Genomic DNA, 21,104 nt, shown 5'->3' with positions numbered 1-21,104 from the left:
CTATGAAGAATAACTAGTGTAGTATGAAAAGTGATTAAAACACTTCCTGTATTAGCAGCAATTATATAAAATAGTTGTGGCAGATGCTATAGTAATCTCAGCATTCAGAGAATTCTTAGTCCAGGACCAACCTGCTTTATATTGAAAACCTGTCTCAAGCAAATAAAAAGACAGTCAGAGGCCAACCTGGTCTGCAAAGTGAGCCTAGGACAGCCAGGGCTACACAGGAAAACCTCATCTCGAAAACTGGGGTTGGGGGGTGGGGGGGCGGGAGGGAAGACAGTCAGACAAGACAGACAGTTATAAAAATTAGTATTGCCGGGTGTGGTGGTGCACACCTTTAATCCCAGCACTCAGGAGGCAGAGGCAGGCAGATTGCTATGAGTTCGAGGCCAGCCTGGTCTACAAAGTCAGTCCAGGACAGCCAGGCTACACAGAGAAACACTGTCTCGAAAAACCAAACCAAACCAAACAAAAAACCAAAAAAATGTACTATTATTTAAGTGATTACTCATAATAATCTGTCATTATTTTACCAAACTGCTCACTGGGCTGGAGATGACTGTAACTGCTGAGATAAGCTGCCCTCAGCAGGAAGGTGATGAAAAAATGTAGCCGGTTTAACTATTAGATGATGATTATAAACTTCCATTAAACTAAATCTAGCAACATCATATTAAAGTGAATAAAAAAGCTGTGTCACTAGAGCAAGAAAGACATCAACAAGATCAAAAGCTTATCAGATGGAAGGTAATTACCTATAATCGTCTCCACATATTCTGAATTATCATTGACATTGAAGAGGTCGCCTGCTCCAAGAGCATAATTCAGAGACTCCTCAAAAGCCCCCAGATGATAAAATACTTTAGATGCCACCAAGGCTGCAAACTGCCGACTCCGGAAACCTTCATCTTCATATAAAACTTCTCTGAAAGAAATAAGGAAAGGTAGGCCTCGTTTAAGCTATGGTCTTCCTTAAAAACTCAAAATTTAAATACTCAAGCTACAAATTAGCAGTAGATTCCTAAATGAGTTGGTAAGCAGTTCTACTTTATCCAAATTTATAGAAATGAAGTATTTTCTTACATTTTGTCTACAGACTCAGAAATTTCTGCCCAGAAATCATTGACAACTGCATTCAATTTGTGTAGTGCAAATTCCTGTAAAATAAAACAAAATTGGATTTTAAAGACTTAACATCATGTTTCCTTTTAGTGTCTGCCAATCAGTTAGGTGTGGTGGTGCATGCCTTTGATCTCAGCCCTCAGGAGGCAGAGGCAGAGGCAGGCAGATCTCTACAAGTTCAAGGCCAGCCTGGTCTCATAAGAGTTCCAGGACAGCCAAGGATATAAAGAAAGACCCTGTCTCAAAAAGCAAACACAAAGAGTATCCATAAATTTATGGGCAAATTCTCAGTAATATTTATTTTAAAATTTCATGTCTGACAAATACATAAATTTAGGAACTAATGTTTTCTTAGATTCATCCATTTTTTTTGTTGTTGTTTTCAATCAAAATAGCAAACTATGCACCTAATATTGCTTCTTATCGTGAGTGCTCCCTTCTTTGAGTACACAGACTCCAGGTTGCTGGTTAACATTACACAAGTACAGGTGCTAAAGCCACTTGCAGAACATTCTTTTTTTCCACCTTTAAAAACAACGGCTTTATTACATTTACTTAGATGTATGCATGCATGTGTATGTGTCCATGTGCCACAGTGTGCTTGTGGGGGTCAAAGGACAATTTGTGGGGCTCACTTCTCTTCTACCATATGGGTTCTGGAGATCAAACTCAGGCTGTAGGCTACGCAGCAGCTGCCTTTACCTGTTGAGCTGTCTTGCCTGCCCAATATTCCAAATTTTTGTCACACGGAAATAAATATGCGACACAGAAGAAGTAATATTTTGTGATTACTGTTGATAATGAAACTGAAAGGTAACTCATGAGCCATTTTACTATCTATTACCCTTAAATTAATTTCTAGTATCAAAATACCGTATTTCCTAGCTAGATTTCAATGACTGGCTACAGGCTATAAGATGGTTACTTTAAATGACAGGAAATTTAATGATATTACGAAACTGAAGAAGCTTCACAGACTTCAACTCATACCTTAAGCTGTGGCTCTTCTTCATCCAGAAGAGAAATGATTCCAGCTATAAGACAAAAGACATACCACGATTAAGAAATAGGCACATGAGACAGACACTAACACTTGGTCAGAGCTCAACAATGGGGCTGGGGAGATGCTCAGTAGATAAAGTGTTTCTGTACAAGCAGAGGACCGGTGGATCCCACACCCATGAAAAAATAAGGTCATGATCCTAGTGCTGTGGAGGGCAAGGCAGAAACAAGCAGATGTTCTATCTCAAAAAGGGTGACAGTGATAGAAGTTGCCTTTCAACCCGTGACCTGAGTTAAATCCCTAGCACCCACTTAAAAGCTAGGCATACTCCCAGCACAGACACACAGGAAGAAACCCAGAGCTTGCTGACCAGCTAGTCTAGACCACTGGTGAGCTCTGATCTCGGCGAGACTCTGTCTCAAAATGCAAAGTGTAGACAGAGGAAGACATCTGACATTATTAACCTTTGGCCTCTACATTCACTGGCACATACATGTGCGTGCACACCCAAAACACATTCACACATACACTATATGCATATAGACACAAAACAGAAGACAAGGGAAAAAGTATTTTTCATGACAACTTAATTAGGATAACAACTATTTTTCTTTTTCTTCTTTTTTTATTTTTTATTTAATTTTAACTTATGTGCATTGGTTTCAGATCTTGAAGTTACAGTCAGTTGTGAGCTGCTAACTTCAGACAGGCCAAGACCTATGTGCTTTTGAAAAACTTGTATGCAGCTGGTGAGATGCTTGGTAGTTAAGAGCACCGGCTGGGGAACCAGGCATGATGGCGTACAACTTTAATCCCAACAGGTGGTAGACAGAGGCAGGTGGATTGGTCTGAGTTCCAGGCCAGCCTGGTCTACAAAGCGAGTCCAGGACAGCCAACACTACAGAGAAACTCTGTATTGAAAAAACCAAAACCAAAACCAAACCCAAACAACTGGCTGCTGTTGCAGAGGACCAGGGTTCAGGTCCCAGCACCTTATGATAGCTTACAACCATGTGTAATTCCAGTTCTGGGGGATCTGATGCCTTCTTTTGACCTCCATGGGTACCAGGCACACAGGTGGTACACATACATACATATACATAAAACACTCACATAAAATAAATAAATCTGAATAAAAATAAAAGCTTATGTCATACACTCAGCAGATAATGTCTTAAATTTTTGACTCAATTAATAGGAATACTTCCATATTATTTACCAATATAGAGGTATGTCCTGGAAATATTACTTGAAAGTTGAAAATGGTCAATTCAGAAGGTCAGAAGAGGATAAAGAGTAGAAAACTCCTGTTTTGAAGTGTGTCAGCATTCCTTCCTCTATTTGCTTGTGTTACATCTAATGCACTCAGATCCATGTTTCCTTCTGGGAAATAAGCACTACAGTCTTTGTCCCCATTCCCTTTCACAGTCAATCTCTTTAAAAAACAAAAAGCCCAAAATGGTAGACATTAGCCTCATAGTCACTGCTGTTTTTAGTGACTAACATGTGCCCAGTGAGAAACTGACACACTAGAACCCTGACTCTGGCCTGGGGAGCAGATAGATCCTAAGCCAGGTCCTAAGCCAACTTGAAATAATGTGACAAAAGGGTTGGAGCGGAAGCTAGCTGACAATTCAATGAACTTAAACGACAGCTATTAATGTATATTATGTTACCATCCCAGTATTTCAGGGTAGATTCTCACAATCCTTGGTTCTGACACCACAAAGAGGGCAGTGTTTCCTTATATTCCTACCAAGGTCTCTTTCAGTCTGCTCTAAAAACTCAGGGAACTCATTTCTTCATACAAGGCATACCTTTTGGGGGGTAGGGTTCAAGACAAGGTTTCTCTGCACAGCCCTGGCTATCCTGGACTCGCTTTGTAGACCAGGCTGACCTCGAACTCACAGCGATCTGCCTGCCTCTGCCTCCCGAGTGCTGGGATTAAAGGCGTGCGCCACCACCGCCCGGCTAGGCATACCTTCTTAACATCAGCCACACACTCAGTAGTGTCCTGAGAATTATGGAACAGGTGTCCTGCCCGAGACTCTAGCAAGGAGTTCAGTACAACAACACTGAGTCACAGGAACACAGTCATTACAGAATTGGGAATGGAGAGGCGGCTGCCAACGGAGAGTCAAAATGTTTGCATAGAGGGATTGGGTTGAGATGCACACTGAAGATCTAAGATACCTTGTGAAAGAAAGGCCAGAGTGGGGACAGAACATGCAAGAATTCTTAGATAGGAAAGAAGCTGAACAAAAAGTCTAGCGTGGCCGGGTGTGGTGACACACGCCTTTAATCCCAGCACTCGGGAGGCAGTGGCAGGTGGTTCCCTGTGAGTTTGAGGCCTGCCAGGTCTACAAAGTAAATCCAGGGCAGCCAAGGCTACACAGAGAGACCCTGTGTAGCCCCCCCCAAGTAACCTCCCCAAAATAAAAAAGTCTAGAGTGATTAAATCTGGATTTTATTTTAAACATCATTAACCACCATTGACACATTTGAGGAGAAATACTATACAAACTTTCCAAAGCAAATTCCAAGAACTAGAAGAATGGACTTAGAAACAGTATTGGTGGAAAAACTAGTCTTGAGGCTAGTATAATAACCCAGGCAAGAGATGATGGTGCCTTGTACCACATTCCAAATGAGGTGACTATTTACGGGTCCACTCTAACAGTATTCAATTAAGCACCCAGAGACTATGATCAGTGAAGCCAGCACTCTAAAGACTTGTGGTAATGGCTGGACCTAAGCCTATATTTACAAATGGAAAAAAAAAAAGGCATTGGGGGAAAATGCTTCCTTTGATGGGAACTAAAATCCATCTGTAATCATCTGTATCCATTGGAACAAAAGTCTAACTTAAAATACAGGCAACACTTTTTCATGTGTTTGAAAGTAGCCATTGTAGTGGCACACACTTTAATCAGAGCACTCAGGAGGCAGAGGCAGGGGGAATCTCTGTGAGTTTGAGGCCAGCCTAGTCTACAGAGTGAGTTCCAAGGACAGCCAGGGCTACACAGAGAGACCCTGTCTGAAAAAACAAACAAACAACAAAGGAAGAGGGGGGGGGGAGGTGAGAGCTGTCAAGTTTCCTAGCATCTCTACCAACTTCCTTAATCACCATACAGATTACTGTCTACCGATAACCTGTTCGTTCACAATCAAATACTTGTAGAGCAAGTACAGAATAAAAAAGGACAACCAAGCAAGGGCATGTACGCAGCCAAGTATGAAAAAGCACCAAGGCTGGAGAGGGGGTTTGAAAAAAAATCCCCATTTTAAAAGTTCGTCTCCACACCTTTCCATTTCAGTTGCCACTACAAGTATCTACGTATAAAACGATACAAATGTGTTGAAATAGGCTTTGCAGCCCTGAGCACGTAAACACACACAGTAAGTGAGCTGGCTCGCCCATTCAATGCTGCCTTCGCCGAATGAGCCTCTTACGTGAATACGGTGGTCCCCGAAACCAGCCACTTCAAACCTAATTTCGGATTTCCAGGGGAAGGGATCTAAGGCCCGAGCCAGGAGCACTCAGCGTAGCACTTAGGCTGCCAGGCCAGGAGCTGCTTCACGATGCTTACGATGGCACCGGGACTCACCCCAAACCAAAACACCGGTGGGGAATGATTGGGGGGTCACTCTGCCAAGATGCGGACAGACAGAAAAAAGGAAATCACCGGGCGATCCAGCGACAGCCTAGGAACCCAGTCCGGTTCGGGCACGGGGGTGTGGCTGGAGAGGGATGCCCAGGTGGTCACCTGGTCCGATCCCCACGAACCCATGGAGCCTGCAGTGGCCCGACCACCCTCCCAGCCCTTGGACCCCAGGGTGGGCCTCGGGCAGAGGGGCCGCGCAGGCCGGCGCTCGACCCGGAGGTGCCCAGTCACCCGCCCTGACTCAGCTAAACGCCGGCGCGGCGGCGGCTCCTCCCTGGGACGCCTGCTCCTGGCCGCACTCACCGGCTGAAGTGATCATGGTTGCGCCCTGCACTAGCTGGTCCGCTCGTCCACAGTCCTGGCCAAGCCCTGGATCTGTCAGCTCAGGGCCCGCTCGCTCTGCCGCGCCTCCAGGTTCCCGGGTGCGCTGCTCAGTCAGTCCCCTCCACAGGCCGCCGGCTCGCTTCTAGCCGAGGACCCCGCCCGCCCTAGGGCTGCCTGCACATCCGCCTGAGGCTTGGCTCAAATTCACTTCCACGCCTGCGTCTTTTGTGCAGCCGCTGCCTCTCGAGACCGTGCAGCATGGAAAAATGACATTGTGTTTTATAATTCTCCGCGAGATTGGGGCTCCAGTAGGCTGGGAACGAACAGTCATTTGCACCTGCCGTCAGGCTTCAAAGTAGACACCCTCGTGAAGAGAGGCGGCCCACTCATCACCCGCCATTGCTAAGAGAAAGGATGTTAGGGAAGGTATAAGGCAGTGCTCGCAGCGCCACCTATTGCTATGGAGGTGTCACTGCAGTAATGCCCGTGAACCCAAGACTACCGGGATTGTAGCAAAGTGTTTTCTAAAGAGTCGCTAAGGGGGCTGGAGAGACAACTTGGTCGGTTAAATGGTTGCCATGAAAGCATGAGGTCCTGAGGTTGAATTTGGATTTCTAGGGCTGGTGTGATCCGAGAAAGTGAAGACAGGTGGATATCTGGGGCTTCTGGCCCGCCCGTACAGCCAGTTGGTGAGCTCCAATAAGAGACTCAATTAAAAAGAAAGGAAGGAAGAAAGAAAGAGAGAGAGAGAGAGAGAGAGAAAGAAAAAGTGGCTAGGTGTAGTGGCACACGCCTTTAATCACAGCACTCAGCAGGCAGAGACAGTCGGATCTCTATGGGTTAGAGGCCAGCCTGGTTTATTAGTGAGTTCCAGGGCAGCCAGGGCTACATAGTGAGACCTTTGGGAGGAGGAGTGTGGAAAAAAGCAATTGAGGAAGACACCCAATGTCAACCTCAAGCCTATTTGCACATATACACATGTTAGACACAAACTTGCCCCATGCCTGTGTCTGAAGTGCAGCCTCCACCTATGAAGGATCCACACACACCAACATGAACACTGTACATACAAAATTAGACTTTTCAGGTGTCAAACAGGGTGATGCATGCCTTGGGAGGCAGTAAGTAAGGTCTATGAGTTCCAGGCCAGTCTGGTCTCCATAGTGACTTCCAGCGAAGTAGGGGTCATACAGTGAAAAATCCCAGCACTCCCAGCAAAGGCAAAGGCAGTGGGATGTCTGTGAGTTCCAGGACAGCCTGGTCTACAGAGCAAGTTCCAGGACAGCCAGGGATAAACAAAGAAACCCTGTCTCAAAAAACCTAATCCTCTCAAAAAAGGGAGATGGGGACCCTGCCTTGAAAAAGGGAGGTTGGTAGCCCCTTGGAGAGTCCCCTTTATTGGTTATGTTTCCAGAGGACCCAAGTGCAATTACCAGCACCCATGTCAAGCAGCTCATGATTGCTTGTAACTCCAGCTCCAGGGGCTGTGATGTTCTCTTCTGGCCTCCACAGGTACCTGCATTCATGTGCACACATATACATTCAAATAAATAATAAAATGTACTTTTATTAAAAAGGCTTTCTTGGGCTGGAGAGATGGCTCAGAGGTTAAGAGCACTGTCTACTCTTCTAGAGGACCTGAGTTCAATTCCCAGCAACTACATGGTGGCTCACAACCATCTATAATGTGATATGACGCCCTCCTCTGGCCTGCAGGTGTACATGCAGGCAGAGCACTGTATACATAATAATAAATAAATCTTTTTTAAAAAATATTTTCGGGAGTTTAGGGTTCAGTTCAGTAGAACACTTGCCTAGCATGGGTGAAGCTCTGGATTTGATTCCCAACACACACACACACACACACACACACACACACACACACACACACACTTTGAAAACAGGAGGTGTCTAATTTACAACTTCTACCCTGTATGGGAGAAGCACTGTGTCTCCAGTTTGGATGGTGTGCCAGTTATTGCCATAAAGTTATTAGAGTTTTACCCTGTGGCTTTAAAGCTATCCTGCCCTTTCCAGGATTCAGATGAGCTCTGCTTTCCAGGATATTTTGAAACAATAGAAAAGATTCCAACAGGGTGTGCTCTGTTCTTAAAGAACGATAAAAATTTAGGAGGGTCATAAAACACCTCAAAGACCTCTCCCGTTCCGCTGTAGCTCATCTGCCTAGGAACTGGGTGGCAGGCCTGGTCAGGAGACAGGCAGGAGGAGATCGGCTGGTCTTGCAGCGCCCTCTAGTGGTCTCAAGGCTCCCTGCTGATGCAGGACTGGAGTGGGAGCGCCGCCCAGGTCCCCAACCAGGACATCTGTGCCACAAGAGTGTTGGGCTGGAAGCGCTCTGCAGTAGTTCAGCAAGTGGCTGGATGGCATCTGAGTCCCAAGGCCCCTAGTCTCAACTGCCCATGGTGACCTGTCTACATGATCTCAAAGCAACTCAGCCTCCTGCTGGGATTTCTTCATTGACGACCAGGTGCCATGTGTTTTTAGAGATAAAGTTTTTGTTTGTTTGTTTGGTTTTAGTTTTTCGAGACAGGGTTTCTCTGTATAGTCTTGACTATCCTGGACTTGCTTTGTAGACCAGGCTGGCCTCAAACTCACAGCGATCCACTTGCCTCTGCCTCCCGAGTGCTGGGATTAAAGGTGTGCACCACCACCACCTGGCAAGAGACCCTGTCTTAGGGGAAAGAGGTAGAAAATAATAAAGAAAGGCACTGGGGGCGGGGCGTGGTGGTGGTGGAAGATCAAAAGTTCATTCAAGATAATCCTCAACTACAAATTGATGAACAGCCTGGGATACAGGAGACCTTGTATTTTTTTTTAAGGGGGAGGGGTGGGGGAGGCTGCTCTTGCCGAGGACCTGGGCTCAATTTCCAGCACCCATATGGCAGCTGACAACCATCGATAACTCCGGTTCTTGAGGATCCAGTGTGTCTTCTGACCTCCATGGGCTCCTGCTTGCACATGATGCATTCTCACACGCGTGTGCACGCGCACACGCGCCACACACACTTAAATAAATGTGTTTTTAAAGTATATTAAGCTGAGTGTGGTGACTCACGCCCTTAATCTCAGGACTCGGGAGGCAGAGGCAGGTGGATTTCCGTGAGTTTGCAGCCAGCCTGGTTTACAGAGTGAGTTCTTAGGCAGAGACAGCTTCATAGTGAGGTCCTGGCTCAAAAAGTTAAAAACAACACAGGCATATGATTAAAATGATTTTTCCACATTTCTTTGCCCCTTTTCAAGGGTGGCTACTAGAAAGTGGAAAGTGTCACATGTGCCTTGCCGTACATTTCTTCTAGTCCCTTCAATCCATGTGTGGCCCTTCAGGGGCCTTGCCTACTCTCTGGAGCTGTCCATGGGGCCTGGCACTGGGGAAAGGGGACACCCTCTTTTTTGTTTGTTTTGAGACAGGGTTTCCCTGTGTGCGGCCCTGGCTGTCCTGAAATTCACTCTCTAAACCAGGCTGGCCTTGGACTCACAGTAGCCCGCCTGCCTCTGCCTCCCAAGTGCTGGGATTAAAGGTGTGCACCACCACCGCCTGGCTGGGAGACGGCCTCTTGTCAGGGAGCAAGGAGCTGAGAGTGGCTGTGCGCACATCTAGGAGTTCTGGGCCAGGCAGTGTGCAGGGACTGTAGGTCAGAGTGAAGTTAGTGGGCAATAAAAATAATGACGCAAACCAACTCCCAATTTGAAGTCCTCCTTCATTAGCAAGGAAGAAAAAGAAAGGACTTGGGGCTAAGAGACAGACCCCGTTTCTGCAAGAAGACATCAAAATAAGGTTTGGTCACAAGGACTAAGCAGGCTGCTCCACGCCCAGCTGGACATTCTGGGCAAGAGTCACGGCTAGAGAGCCAAGGGAGGAAGGTAGAAGGGCTCTCACCCTTACCAAATCCACAGCCCCTCAGAGGATGTGACCGACTGCCCAACACCCTGTTCTCCCCTCCCCCCTCCCCCTCCCCCCTGTGCACTTCCTGTCCCACAGGCAGCCATGCTCTTCTCCCAGTTGGCAGCCCCGAGTGTAAGACTAGCAGAGGACCCGCGCTCACAAAGTTGAAGGCAGATAAGGCTGTGCGTAGGTTCCTGGTGGTCCAGTACCGCCGCTCCCCTCCCTGCCCCCACCCCCCCCCAGCCCCAACACCGAGGTTATGCAAGTGGCTGGCTGCCCTGGCCAAATTCCACCTCTATCCCAATGCTTGATCCATTAACTCACAAACACAGGTCAGAGTGCTTGTGCAACCCTCAATCAAGCCAGCTTCCTCCACTCTGTGTTTACCAGGTAAACAGGACAAAGTCCAGGCTACCTGTCCCTATGAAGCAAGCCCTCTACCTTGTGACTCTGCCCCCCCCCCCCCATCCTCACCCTGAGATAGGTGTCTCTGTGTAGCCCTGGCTGTCCTGGAACTCTGAGATTCCACCTGCCTCTGCCTCCCGAGTGCTGGGATTAAAGGTGTGCGCCACACTGGCCAGCTCTCACTGGCATTTTAAAGCACAGACTACCTTCACATCTCCAGTGGGCAGTGGTCATCACCTCCCCTGCTGAAGTCTGTCCCTTGCTTCTACCAGAAAAAGAGAGGCGGGGGCTGGAGAGATGGCTCAGAGGTTAAGAGCGCTGGCTGCTCTTCCAAAGGTCCTGAGTTCAATTCCCAGCAACCACATGGTGGCTCACAACCATCTATAATGAGATCTGGTGACCTCTTCTGGTGTACATCTATGCAAAATACCGTGTATATATGATAAATAAATAAAAAAAAGAGGGGCTTGTTGACATTGCAGGCCCAGGGGCCCCCACAATTGGTTCCTTTGCAGGCTCTTCTGAAGATTTGGTTTGACACGCCAGGAACTCCCTGGAGGCAGACACTTGAACAGGAGCGAAACTATGACACAAACTCTACAAAGGCTTGCCTGAAAGTGAATGAAGGCCAGTTTAGCTCTGGTTAAGCCAATACATACACACACATGTCTACACTCTCTATTGCCTATTAAGTCACATGCTATCTTTAAATTAAAACAACAACAACAAAAAGAACTCCTTTTAGATATTTACTTCTGGGACTATAAAATGGCTCAGTTGGTAAAGGTATTTGCTACCAAACCAGAAGACCTAAGTTTGATCCCTTTGGTCCACGTGGTGGAAGGAAAAACTAGCTCCCACAGGTTGCTCTGACCTTTATACATGTGTCATAGCACATGTGCATCCCCTACAAGTAAAACATAAAAACTAATAAACTAAGAAATCTACCTAATACTTGGTTCTGCTTCCCAACTGTGCATTTTCCGGTTCCCGTGGGCCTGGGGGATTTTAGGGGCATTTCATTTGCTCAGACTCCCCCCTTCTCAGGGTCCTGTGAGGACGGTGTTGGAGAAGAAAAGAAAGACCCGCTCTGCTTTGATCAGATACCAGTGAGGCACTGTCTGGTTTATTAGATATGAGGGGCCAGCATTCAGGCCAAAAGCAAGGGCGCTGCCACCATATTACAGGTTAGAAGCCCCCGGGGCCCAGGCTGGGTGGGACCTGGTCCACAGTTCCTCACACATGGCTTCCAGGACTCCCGGATTCCTCCAGGTCTCCAGCCTCCTCTCGGGCCTCTCCAACCTTCACGAATTCCTAAAGTCCTCTGGAAGGAACCCCACAAGACCATCCCTGGTGAAACCCAGGGCTTCCTGTTTGCTGGGAAAGAGCAGTAAAGACCGACCCCCAGGACTTTGTTTGCCACATCTGTTTTTACCAGCTGACCCCAGACTCAGTACAAAGAACTTTTCAACCAGGGACGAGATGTGCTTCAGGCAATTAAAACCACAACAACTAATGGGAACCGTGTGGAACTCAGCCTCTATACCTGAGACTACAAACTCAAGTGGTTCTGGGAGGAACGTGCAACGGGGATGGAGCTCCTCCAATCGAGGGCTGCAGAGGAATCACCACAGACAGGAGTGGAAGGCACATCCTCCCTCACCCAGGAAACTACGCTGATTGAAATGTGCAGTTGCAGCCGAGCCATGGTGACACACACCTTTAATTCCAGCGCTTGGGAGGCAGAGGCAGGCGGATCATTGTGAGTTCAAGACCAGCCTGGTCTACAAAGTGAGTTTAGGACAGCCAGGGCTATTACACGGAGAAACCCTGTCTCACAAAAACAAAAACAAAAACAAAACAAACAAACAAACAAACAAAAAACAACAAAAAAAGTGTAGTTTCCTAAGTTTCAAACATGAGTGACAAATACAAAAGATTTTTTTTTTAACCCTGTAACTTCTGTCTTAGGCAGATTCCCAACTTAAATTTCTAGCCCCTTCCCTTGATCAAATAATAAAAGTCCAATGGAATGATTACATAGGATTATGTAGGTCAATAAAAATATAGCAGCTTCAAATATACCACCATTTAAAAATCAAATCAAGTCAAATTGATAATTTGATTTTTCGTTTTGTTTTGTTTTGAGACAGGATCTCATGTGGCCCAGGCAGGTCTCCAATTCATATTGTAGCTGAGAGGGAATTTGAACTTGTGATCCTCCTATCTCTGTATCCCAAGCACAGGGATTACAGGCATGTGCAACTCATCCAGTTTATGCGGTGGTGGGGAATCAAACTAGCATGCTAGGCGGTCCCTCTGCTAAGTCAACTACGCCCCAGCCTCGAGTTCATTCTTGAATAAGAGATGCCAGCTGGGACCGTTTCCCACGGGACAGCCTTGCGTCATTACAATGACGTCTGCTCCTGCCTCAGGCCAGGAAGATGTCATCCCTCTGCACTTCACACTCTCTCCTTGAGAGTGAGAGGGAATAGGATTAGACTGTGGATCACCAAGAGGAAACTGAGGCACGGAGCAGGGAGGGTCCTCCTCTCCCTTGGTACTGAAATTATGACTTAAAGGTATGCAGCTCCTCACAGGGAGCTATGCAGCGCACACATGTGGGTATCTGCAGAGTGGACCGCAGATGAATGCGTGGTCTACCCACCTCCCTCTGACAATGCTTTTTTCACATCAGGGAAAACCAACAGGGACCTTTGTCCTTCCAAAGAGTGATTTCTCCAGAGGCAGGCAGGGACAAGACAGGTAATCCCTGGTTGCCTCTGAGTGAAGAGATAGGCAAGGCTCCGTAGAAGACATTTACCCACTCTATGTGACTCACAGACTCAGAGAGAAGATTCTAGAACCTCCAGGATACTTGGGCTAGAACCTGAGATTTAGTACAAGTCAGGGGGCTGAGCACCTCAATACCCTGGCTTGCCCTTCTCTTGGTGCTATAGGCAGCACCTAGAAAACATTTTCAAAAAGGATCTGGCACAGTAGTCAGTGTCAATATGAGACAGACAGAGGCTCTTTTTTTTTTTTTTCTCACAGCATGCAAGGCACTTTGGGTCCTGGCCCTGCAACACACAAACCACCTTAGCTCTGGCCTGACAGGCTTCCTCACAGCAGCTGTCAAGTCTTTATTTTGGCTTGTTCTGGGAGCCAAGGTCCCAGGAAACATAAAGGGATCTCTTCCCAGAATGACTGTCCTGTCCCATCGGCATTTTGAGCAAGCCAATTATTTATGGTTGGTCCATCCTACACACACTGAGGTGCCCTCTAATTGCTCCCACACACGTTTCCAATGGTGCCCGGAGGTGCAGTGTGGCTCCTGGTAGAAAGCCACTGGGCTGGCTCAGTCATTTGGGAAACAAGACCCAGAGACGGAGAGACATGTATGCAAAGTAGTGTAGTTACAATGTCTCCTTGGCTCAGAGAAATGAAGGCACAGAGAGACAAGATCATCCCACCACGATGACAGTGAAAAAAAAAATTAAGTGTGGAACAGGTCCCATAGGCCTTTTTGCTTTGCTGGCAAAAGTGAGGGTGGCATCCCCGAAGCAAGTGGGGTCTTTATAGTCAGTCATCTTCTGCTGAGGTCAACACTGTGACCCTCCGTGTGCAGGTGAGGGCCAGTCCAGGGGTCCAGCATTCATCTTGTGTCCTCCGAGGGCTCAGGTGGCATGTGGACAGCTCCATCCTGGGCTCTAGATCCATGTCCACGCTCTTCACAGTCTCCATTGGGAAATATGGCTGTCAGCGCAAGCTTCTCCTCTGAGACCCGGAGGTGTTCTGGAACATTCCAAAGTGAAAAGAGCAAGGTTATAAGTCAGTGTCGAAGCACTTAGAGGGAGGAAGCTGTCCCAAGACCTACTTCCAGAGCCAAAAAAAAAAAAAGGAGAAGGGGAGGTCGGTTGTTTGGCTCAGCAGGTAAAGGTTCTTGCTGTCAAATCCGACAAGCTAAGTTTGGTTCCCAGCACCCACATGGTGGAAGAAGAGAACCTACCCCCGCTCCGGTTGTCATCCGAGCACTCCTCTGTGTGCACACCCTGGCGATTATGCACCAGAGATTCAATAAGCCAAAGGAAATACAGATCTAAAGCAATTTTTACAAAATGGCACATGCTCTTTGACCCCAGCAAGCCCACTTTTAGGCGTGATCACGGTACGCCTGCCACCTTCTTGTTACCAGTCTAAGCATGAAACCAGCTCCTGCTGGGCCAGCGGAGAGAAGAGCCCCAGGTTCTTGAGGGGGTCCGTAGCTCCTGGGTTGATGTTGACCAAGGCTGCAGCCAACCCCACTATTTTTATGGGAGATAACGAGTTTCCTCACAGCTTATACTGGTTGAGTCTTGGCTGCCTCACGGGCAGCTGAAAGTTTTGCAACTGATCCTCAGACAGCAGTCAGAGAAGGCACAAGGCAAACAACCTACGGCTTCCTATAAATGCCGGGGCTCTGCATTAAGAATGGGGTTAGGGCTGGAAGGCAGTAGGGGTGTAGGCTTTTAATTCCAGCACTCGGAGGCAGAGGCAGGTGGAACTCGGAGTTGGAGGCCAGCCTAGTTTACAGTGAGAGTTTCAGGCTAGCCAGGGCTACACAGAGAAGCTCTGTCTCAAAAAACAAAAAAACAAGAGAGAGAGAGAGAGACAGAGATACAGAGAGAGACAGACAGAGAGACAGAGAGAGACAGAGAGAGAGGGAGAGAGACAAAGACAGAGAGAGACAGAGACAGAGAGAGACAGGTAGAGAGACAGGGAGAGAGAGAGAGAGAGAGAGAGAGAGAGAGAGAGAGAGAGAGAGAGAGAGAGAGAGAGAGAGTCAGAGAATGGGTTGGGGATGTAGCTCAGTTGGTAAAGTGCTTACTTAGCATGAATAAGTCCTAGGTTCAGTTCTCAACACCACATAAACTAGAGGTTGCCTGGCCTGTAATCCCAGTACTTGGGAGATGAAGGCAAGAAGTTCAAGGTCATACTTGGAAACATTGTGACTTCAGGGACAACTCTATCTCAAAAACAAAACAACATGTATAAAATTGTCGAGGAATAAATAAAGAATATTCTGAAACCAAAACCAAATAAAACACCAATAAAATGTTTTGCATGTTGCTCAGAGTGAGGTTGTGGGTCTATCTCCCAGAATCATGACAAAAATGTTTTGTTTTGTTGAAAATAAAAGACATTGTGCTGTGGCACAAGCCTGTAATCCCAGCACTCAGGAAGGCAGAGGTTGGCAGGCCTCTGTGAGTTCAAGGCCAGCCTGGTCTACAAAGCAAGACCAAAATAGCCAGGGCTGTTACAGAGAGAAACTCTGTCTCAACAACCCCCCTACCTGACACACATACACACACAAAACAAAGAAAAAGAAAAGAAAAGAAGACACTGTATAAAATTCTTTAAACCACAAGGGGGAGGGAGAGAGAGAGAGAGGGAGGGAGAGAGAGAGAGAGAGAGAGAGAGAGAGAGAGAGGAGTTAAAAATAGGGAACCCATTATATAATCTGTGGGTTGCACTAACGTTTGCATCCTGATTGTGATCTTACACTATAGTTTATAGCTTTCCTATGGTTTTTTGTTTGGTTGGTTTTTTAGAGATATAATCATTGGGGGAGATTGGGCAAAGCATACATTGGATCTCTATGCTGTTTTAAATTACATGTTCATCTACAGCTGTTATCCTTAAAAAGATGCTGATACAATGATTGCTTTAGGAAGACAGTCATGGTCTGCTATTGCTGAAGAAAATATTCCAAAATAATTTATATGTATGTAGATGAATATATCTTATATTTATCACATATGTTACAAAGGTATGTACAGTTGCTTTTCTGCATCCATGAGTTCCTCATCCTGATTCAATGAACCTTCGATCAAATATATTTGAAAATATTCTTTTTGTCTGTACTGAAAAAGAGAGATTTTCCTTGTTATTATTCCCTAGTAATACAGTACAGTGGGGGCTGGAGAGATGGCTCAGAATTTAAAAGTACCTGCCTGCTACTACTGCAGAGGACTGGGTTCAGTTCCTAGTACCCACATCAGTGTGTGGAAACACTGAATAACATTGTGTGTGTGTGTGTGTGTGTGTGTGTGTGTGTGTAGGTCAGAGGATGACTTGTGGGTGTCAGTCCTCTCCTTTCACAATATGGATCCTGGAATAAAACTTAGGTCTTCAGTCTTGGTGGCAAGCACCTACACCCACTGAGCCATCCTACCAGCTCAGGCTTCTGTTTTGTTTTCTTTGTTTATTTATTTTTTGATACAGAGTTTCTCTGTGTAGCTGTCCTGAACTCACTTTGTAGACCAGGCTGGTCTCGAACTCACAATGATCCTCCTGTCCCTGACTCTCTTGAGTGCTGGGATGAAAGGTGTGTGCCACCATACCCTGCTGGGTTGTTTGTTTTTGTTTTTGTTTTTGTTTTTTGAGACAGGGTTGCTCTGTGTAGCCTTGGCTGTCCTGGACTTGCTTTGTAGACCAGGCTGGCCTCTCCAACTCACAGTGATCCACCTGCCTCTTCCTCCTAAGTGCTAAGTGTATGTTCTTTTAAGACCCAGTTTATAGCAATTTATTAGGCAGTGAAAGACGGCTATTAGATCGGTGAATAGTCAGTTTTTAAAAAGGGATACAATAGAAGCTTATTTCACACCAACGCTCATTATTTGTCCCCTACCTTTTCCTCACCTCCATTTACCAGCAAGATGGCTCCACCCTGAAAACCACTGTCTGAGAGTTGCCTCCTTTCTTATCTCACTGCCTTTATGGGTCCAAGTTACCCAATATCCCACCAGGGGCTGCTGTGGTCCTCTCTCGCTGGGATCTGCCTCTGATCTCTCTGTGTCTCCATCCTGGCCTCCATGTGGCCAGCTTGCCACTCCAAGGCCTTCTATTTCCAACTGCACCACAGCCCTGAGCACCCTTGAAGGTGCTTCCTTTTCTGAGTATGATACATGCTGGCCCCTTTCACTCAGGATACTCTTTGAGCCTTCCTCTGTCTGCCTATGAGAATCCATTTATCCCAGCTCAAATGTTTGGTTTGTTTGTTAGTTAGTTTGTTTGTTTTTCGAGACAGGGTTTCTCTGTGTGTAGTGTTGGCTGTGCCGGATTCACTTTGTAGACTAGGCTGGCTTCGAACTTACAGAGATCCACCTGCCTCTGTCTCCCTAGTGCTAGGATTACAGGCGTGTGTCATGGAGCCCAGCTGCCACTAGCCCCTTAACACTCTATGACTCCCCGGAGGATACTGGCCTGCCCCACTGGGTCAGGAGATAGTCCTGACCCAGCCTGAGCCCTGCTTGGTGGGTCGGGGAACAGGCACCGTGAGAGCTCATGCTAAGCTCAGGATGGAGAAAGTACTCCCTGGATGAAGTGCTCCATGGATGTCTGTCCGCTGTCCCTAAGGTCTCAGTATTTAGTCAGGACCCAGGCAAGCAAAGTGCTTACCTTGAGCTGGGCCTCGGGAGGAGGTGACATCACGGTTCTTCTTCTGGCTCCGGGGACCCCAGGAAAAGCAAGTCAGTAGCCCCGGTCTCTCCCAGGCATCTTCTGCTAGAAAGAGATTACAAATCCTCAGGGCAGAGGTCAGCTGGTGACTGCCTCACAAGACAAGAGCCTGTCCTCAGCAGCCCGTGAGTCTCCACTGTCTTTTTTTCTTTTTTCTTTTTTTTTGTTTTTTCTTTTTTGTTTTTTTTTCCAAGACAGGGTTTCTCCAAGTAGCTTTGGCTGTCCCGGATGCTCAAGTCTCGACTTTCTACTGCCTGGCTTCATGTTTGGTTATCTCACTTCTGTGAGCATGCTGGGGAAACCATAGCGACATAAGGACATGAAATTAATCACAATTGCGTAGCCCTAAAGAAAACACTCACGGGGCAGTAACATCTTCCGTTTCGGTTCAAACTCCCTCTTCTCTCCTTGCTTTCTTACTTCACTTCTTCATTTGTTTGTTCATTCGTTCATTTGTTTTTGAGACAGGGTCTCAAAACTATGTAGCCCAGGATGGCCCTGAACTTTCTCCATCCTCCTGCCTCAACCTCCTGAATGCTGGGATTACAGGTATGCATCATCATGCCTTGCTTTAAACTATTTATGAACACCAATACATTAAATGTCTTTTTGTTTTGTTTTGAGACAGGGTCTCGTTGTGTAGCCCTGGCTGGCCTGGAACTCATTAGGTAGACCAGGATAGCTTAGAACTCACAAAGATCTGTCTGCCTCTGCCCACTGTACTGGAATTAAGGCATGGATTACCATGCCTGACTTCCATAAAACGTTGCAAAGGCCGAAAGGAAATGGACACACGAGGAGTTATAATTAATTCATGACCTTGATTCATTAGTAAAAAAATGTTTTGTCTCAGTGTATTGTTATAAAAGCAGGCAATACTTTGGTATAATAGGAGATGATGCATCTACAAAGGTCCCATTTTTCCAGAGTGTTAGTGTTTATTTCAAAACAAAGATTTAGTCACCCATCTTGGGTGCCAGGCAGGGTGTTAGTAAATGGAAATACCAGGGTGGTTAAACTAACAAGAGAAACGGTGACAAAACCATTTGGTCATTGCTAAGAGAGCCAAGGCCAAAGGTTCTGAAATTTCACTAGTCAATTTGCAAACCAGAGCGAGTGTGCAAGTTTTTCAGCCGGTTCCCTGAAAGAGGAAGTCCAGTTCTGAATGGGAGGTGGGGGTGGGGCTAGCTACAGAAAGAAGAGGACGGAGAAAATTGGCTTTCCAGGCCCGAGTCCCAGCCATAGGCACACAACCATGGCCAGAGTGAAGTGTTGGAAAGCCTAGGGCTAAGAGATGGAAGGCTAGATAATTTTCTAGGCGTTAGCTCGTTAGTCCAGAGAGAATTTGTGTGAATTGCCTTCTTTCTCCCAAGGCCAGATAAGGAATCGGCTGAGCCAGTATTATCAGAACATGTACATGGGCTACTTATGTCCCTCACCTTTTGGGATGCTCGAGGTTGTACAACCTCCATAGACGGGAGGCTAGGAGAGCCTCCAGTGAGAAACACACTTGCTAAGCCGGCAGGTGCAAGTAAACACTTGTAATATCAGATAATGCCTCCCTGATGCAAAAAGGTCAGGTATCCCTCGGTGGCCAGCTAATGCTGGATAGTAGATGCCCCTAATACCTGACACGGCAGCCAGCCACTCAATAGCGCAGAAGCTTACTATAGTAAAGAGCCAAACGGAACGGAGTTGAGCGGTGCAAAGATCTCCCGGTGTTTGACACAGCTCCAATTAAGGCCCACATTTTAATCCCAGTAATCTGCAGAATTCCTGTAAAACTCGCTGCCCTGGGACGTCTGACCCTTCTGTGATGGATCAGTCCCAGGCTGGAAGAAGCTCTCACACCTCCCTCTGTACGTTAGGAGAGTGTGGAGGGAAAAGGTGGCCCCGCCCCACACCTGGCAGTGGCTACCAGGAATCACTGAGGTCACCATGGTCTCGGTCCCTCACGCCCTTCCTGACACCCACAACTCCCTGGCACCTATTCCGTGTCTCTGCTAAGAACTGCATCCGCCTTCCAGCCTTCCACACTGAGCCTCCGGGACAACCTTGTCTGCACCGGTGTCCTAAAGCTCCAGTCACCCCCACCCCCACCAGACTCAGTTCTCCACCATTCCCCACGCACACCACCCAAACTTTTGCACCCCTGAGAGACGTTTCCGTCCTCTTTCCCTATGCCCAGTCTCTAACTCCTACATTTTTTCAGAGCAGTTCAAGCCTACTTCATACCCACTTCCTCACCAGTTATACCCTCAGCTCCTTGTCCCCCATCTCGTGTGCAGTCCTTCATCTGACCTGACCAACTCAACTCCTTGTCCAGGGCCTGCTCATTTTAGGCTGAGAGGCCTTGTGCTGGGGACCTCCTTGCTCAGGGCCTCAGTTTACCTCCGTGCACAGCAGAGTTGTGTGGCCTAAAGGGGTTCAACCGGTCTAAAGGGATTGGAGGCTTCCCCAAACGCCCAGCTCGACCCCCGCGCAGCCTCACCTGGTCGTCCCGGCCCCGCAGCTTGCAGGGCCCTGCAGGCGGCCTCCTGGACAGCCAGGCTGGAGGCCGGGCAACCGGGACGGAAGGCGGCAGCCTGCACCGGGCCCCCGACCTGGCGGCCGAACACCGTGCGCAGCAGCGTCTCCAGCAGCTGCAGTCCCGGCGTCGCCGCGTCCTCCGCACCCGCGTCGGTCACCAGGACCCCTACCAGCGCAGCGCCCTCCCGCCTCCGGCCGCGCACGTCTCGCAGCATCTCCCGCAAGCGGCGCCGCGGCTCCCGGGCGGCCAGCGACGTGGCGCGGCACAGCACGAAGACGAGCTGCGAGCGGATGGCGCGCGTCGCCTTCGCTCCCGGAGCCCGGTGCGGCTCGGTGGCCGCCGTGGTGCCCTCGTTTTCGGCCTCTGCGTAGCTCGACTTGCCCGGCGGGGGCTCGGGAGGGAATACGGTGCTGGCAAAGTCCCGCAGCAGCGCCCGGCTCTGCTCGCGGTCCCACAGCTCGCCCACCAGCAGCACCTGCCCGCGGCCACCCGCCGCCTCCACCAGCGCCTGGAAGGGCGGCTCCGCCGGGCTCGCGGGCCGCGGGGCCAGCGCCTCCAACTCGCTCTCCATGCTGGCGGCCGCCTCCTGCACCGGATCGGGAGCTCTGAGGCGGCCTCTGCAGACACGCCCCCAGGGCCGAGCTGCCC

At 48.1% G+C, this 21,104-nt stretch overlaps 2 protein-coding genes across 3 annotated transcripts in view; both read right to left on the bottom strand.

Annotated features, from left to right (window-relative positions):
* The window catches only part of PSMD1 (proteasome 26S subunit, non-ATPase 1), a 78,887-nt gene extending 72,620 nt beyond the window's left edge, over window positions 1-6,267 (bottom strand). The window contains exons 1-4 of the mRNA XM_084779160.1: window positions 6,097-6,267; window positions 2,116-2,159; window positions 1,087-1,160; window positions 759-928 (exon numbers count right to left, since the gene is read on the bottom strand). Coding sequence (XP_084635286.1) covers window positions 759-928; window positions 1,087-1,160; window positions 2,116-2,159; window positions 6,097-6,112 — 304 coding nt within the window. The 5' untranslated portion in view covers window positions 6,113-6,267. The remainder of the gene's footprint in view (window positions 1-758; window positions 929-1,086; window positions 1,161-2,115; window positions 2,160-6,096) is intronic.
* Window positions 6,268-12,119: 5,852 nt separating this feature from the next.
* Window positions 12,120-21,029, bottom strand: LOC311596003 (uncharacterized protein C2orf72 homolog; the record flags this gene model as incomplete). 2 transcript variants are annotated; one of them, XM_084779219.1, is made up of 3 exons in its annotated part: window positions 12,120-14,221; window positions 17,867-17,971; window positions 20,418-21,029. In XM_084779219.1, the coding sequence occupies 3 exons, from the start codon at window positions 21,025-21,027 to the stop codon at window positions 14,082-14,084; spliced, it is 855 nt and encodes a 284-aa protein (XP_084635345.1). In that variant the 3' UTR covers window positions 12,120-14,081. The 2 variants fall into 2 exon arrangements, with proteins under 2 accessions (XP_084635345.1, XP_084635344.1); XM_084779218.1 differs by having other exon boundaries at window positions 17,867-17,968; window positions 20,418-21,027.
* Between the last annotated feature and the right edge of the window lie 75 nt (window positions 21,030-21,104).

This window comes from Acomys minous (genome assembly GCF_964271855.1).
Source record: "Acomys minous genome assembly, chromosome: 4".
Lineage (NCBI taxonomy): Eukaryota > Metazoa > Chordata > Mammalia > Rodentia > Muridae > Acomys > Acomys minous.
The sequence above is the reverse complement of the archived record's forward strand: the minus strand, read 5'-3'. Positions and strand labels throughout refer to the sequence as shown.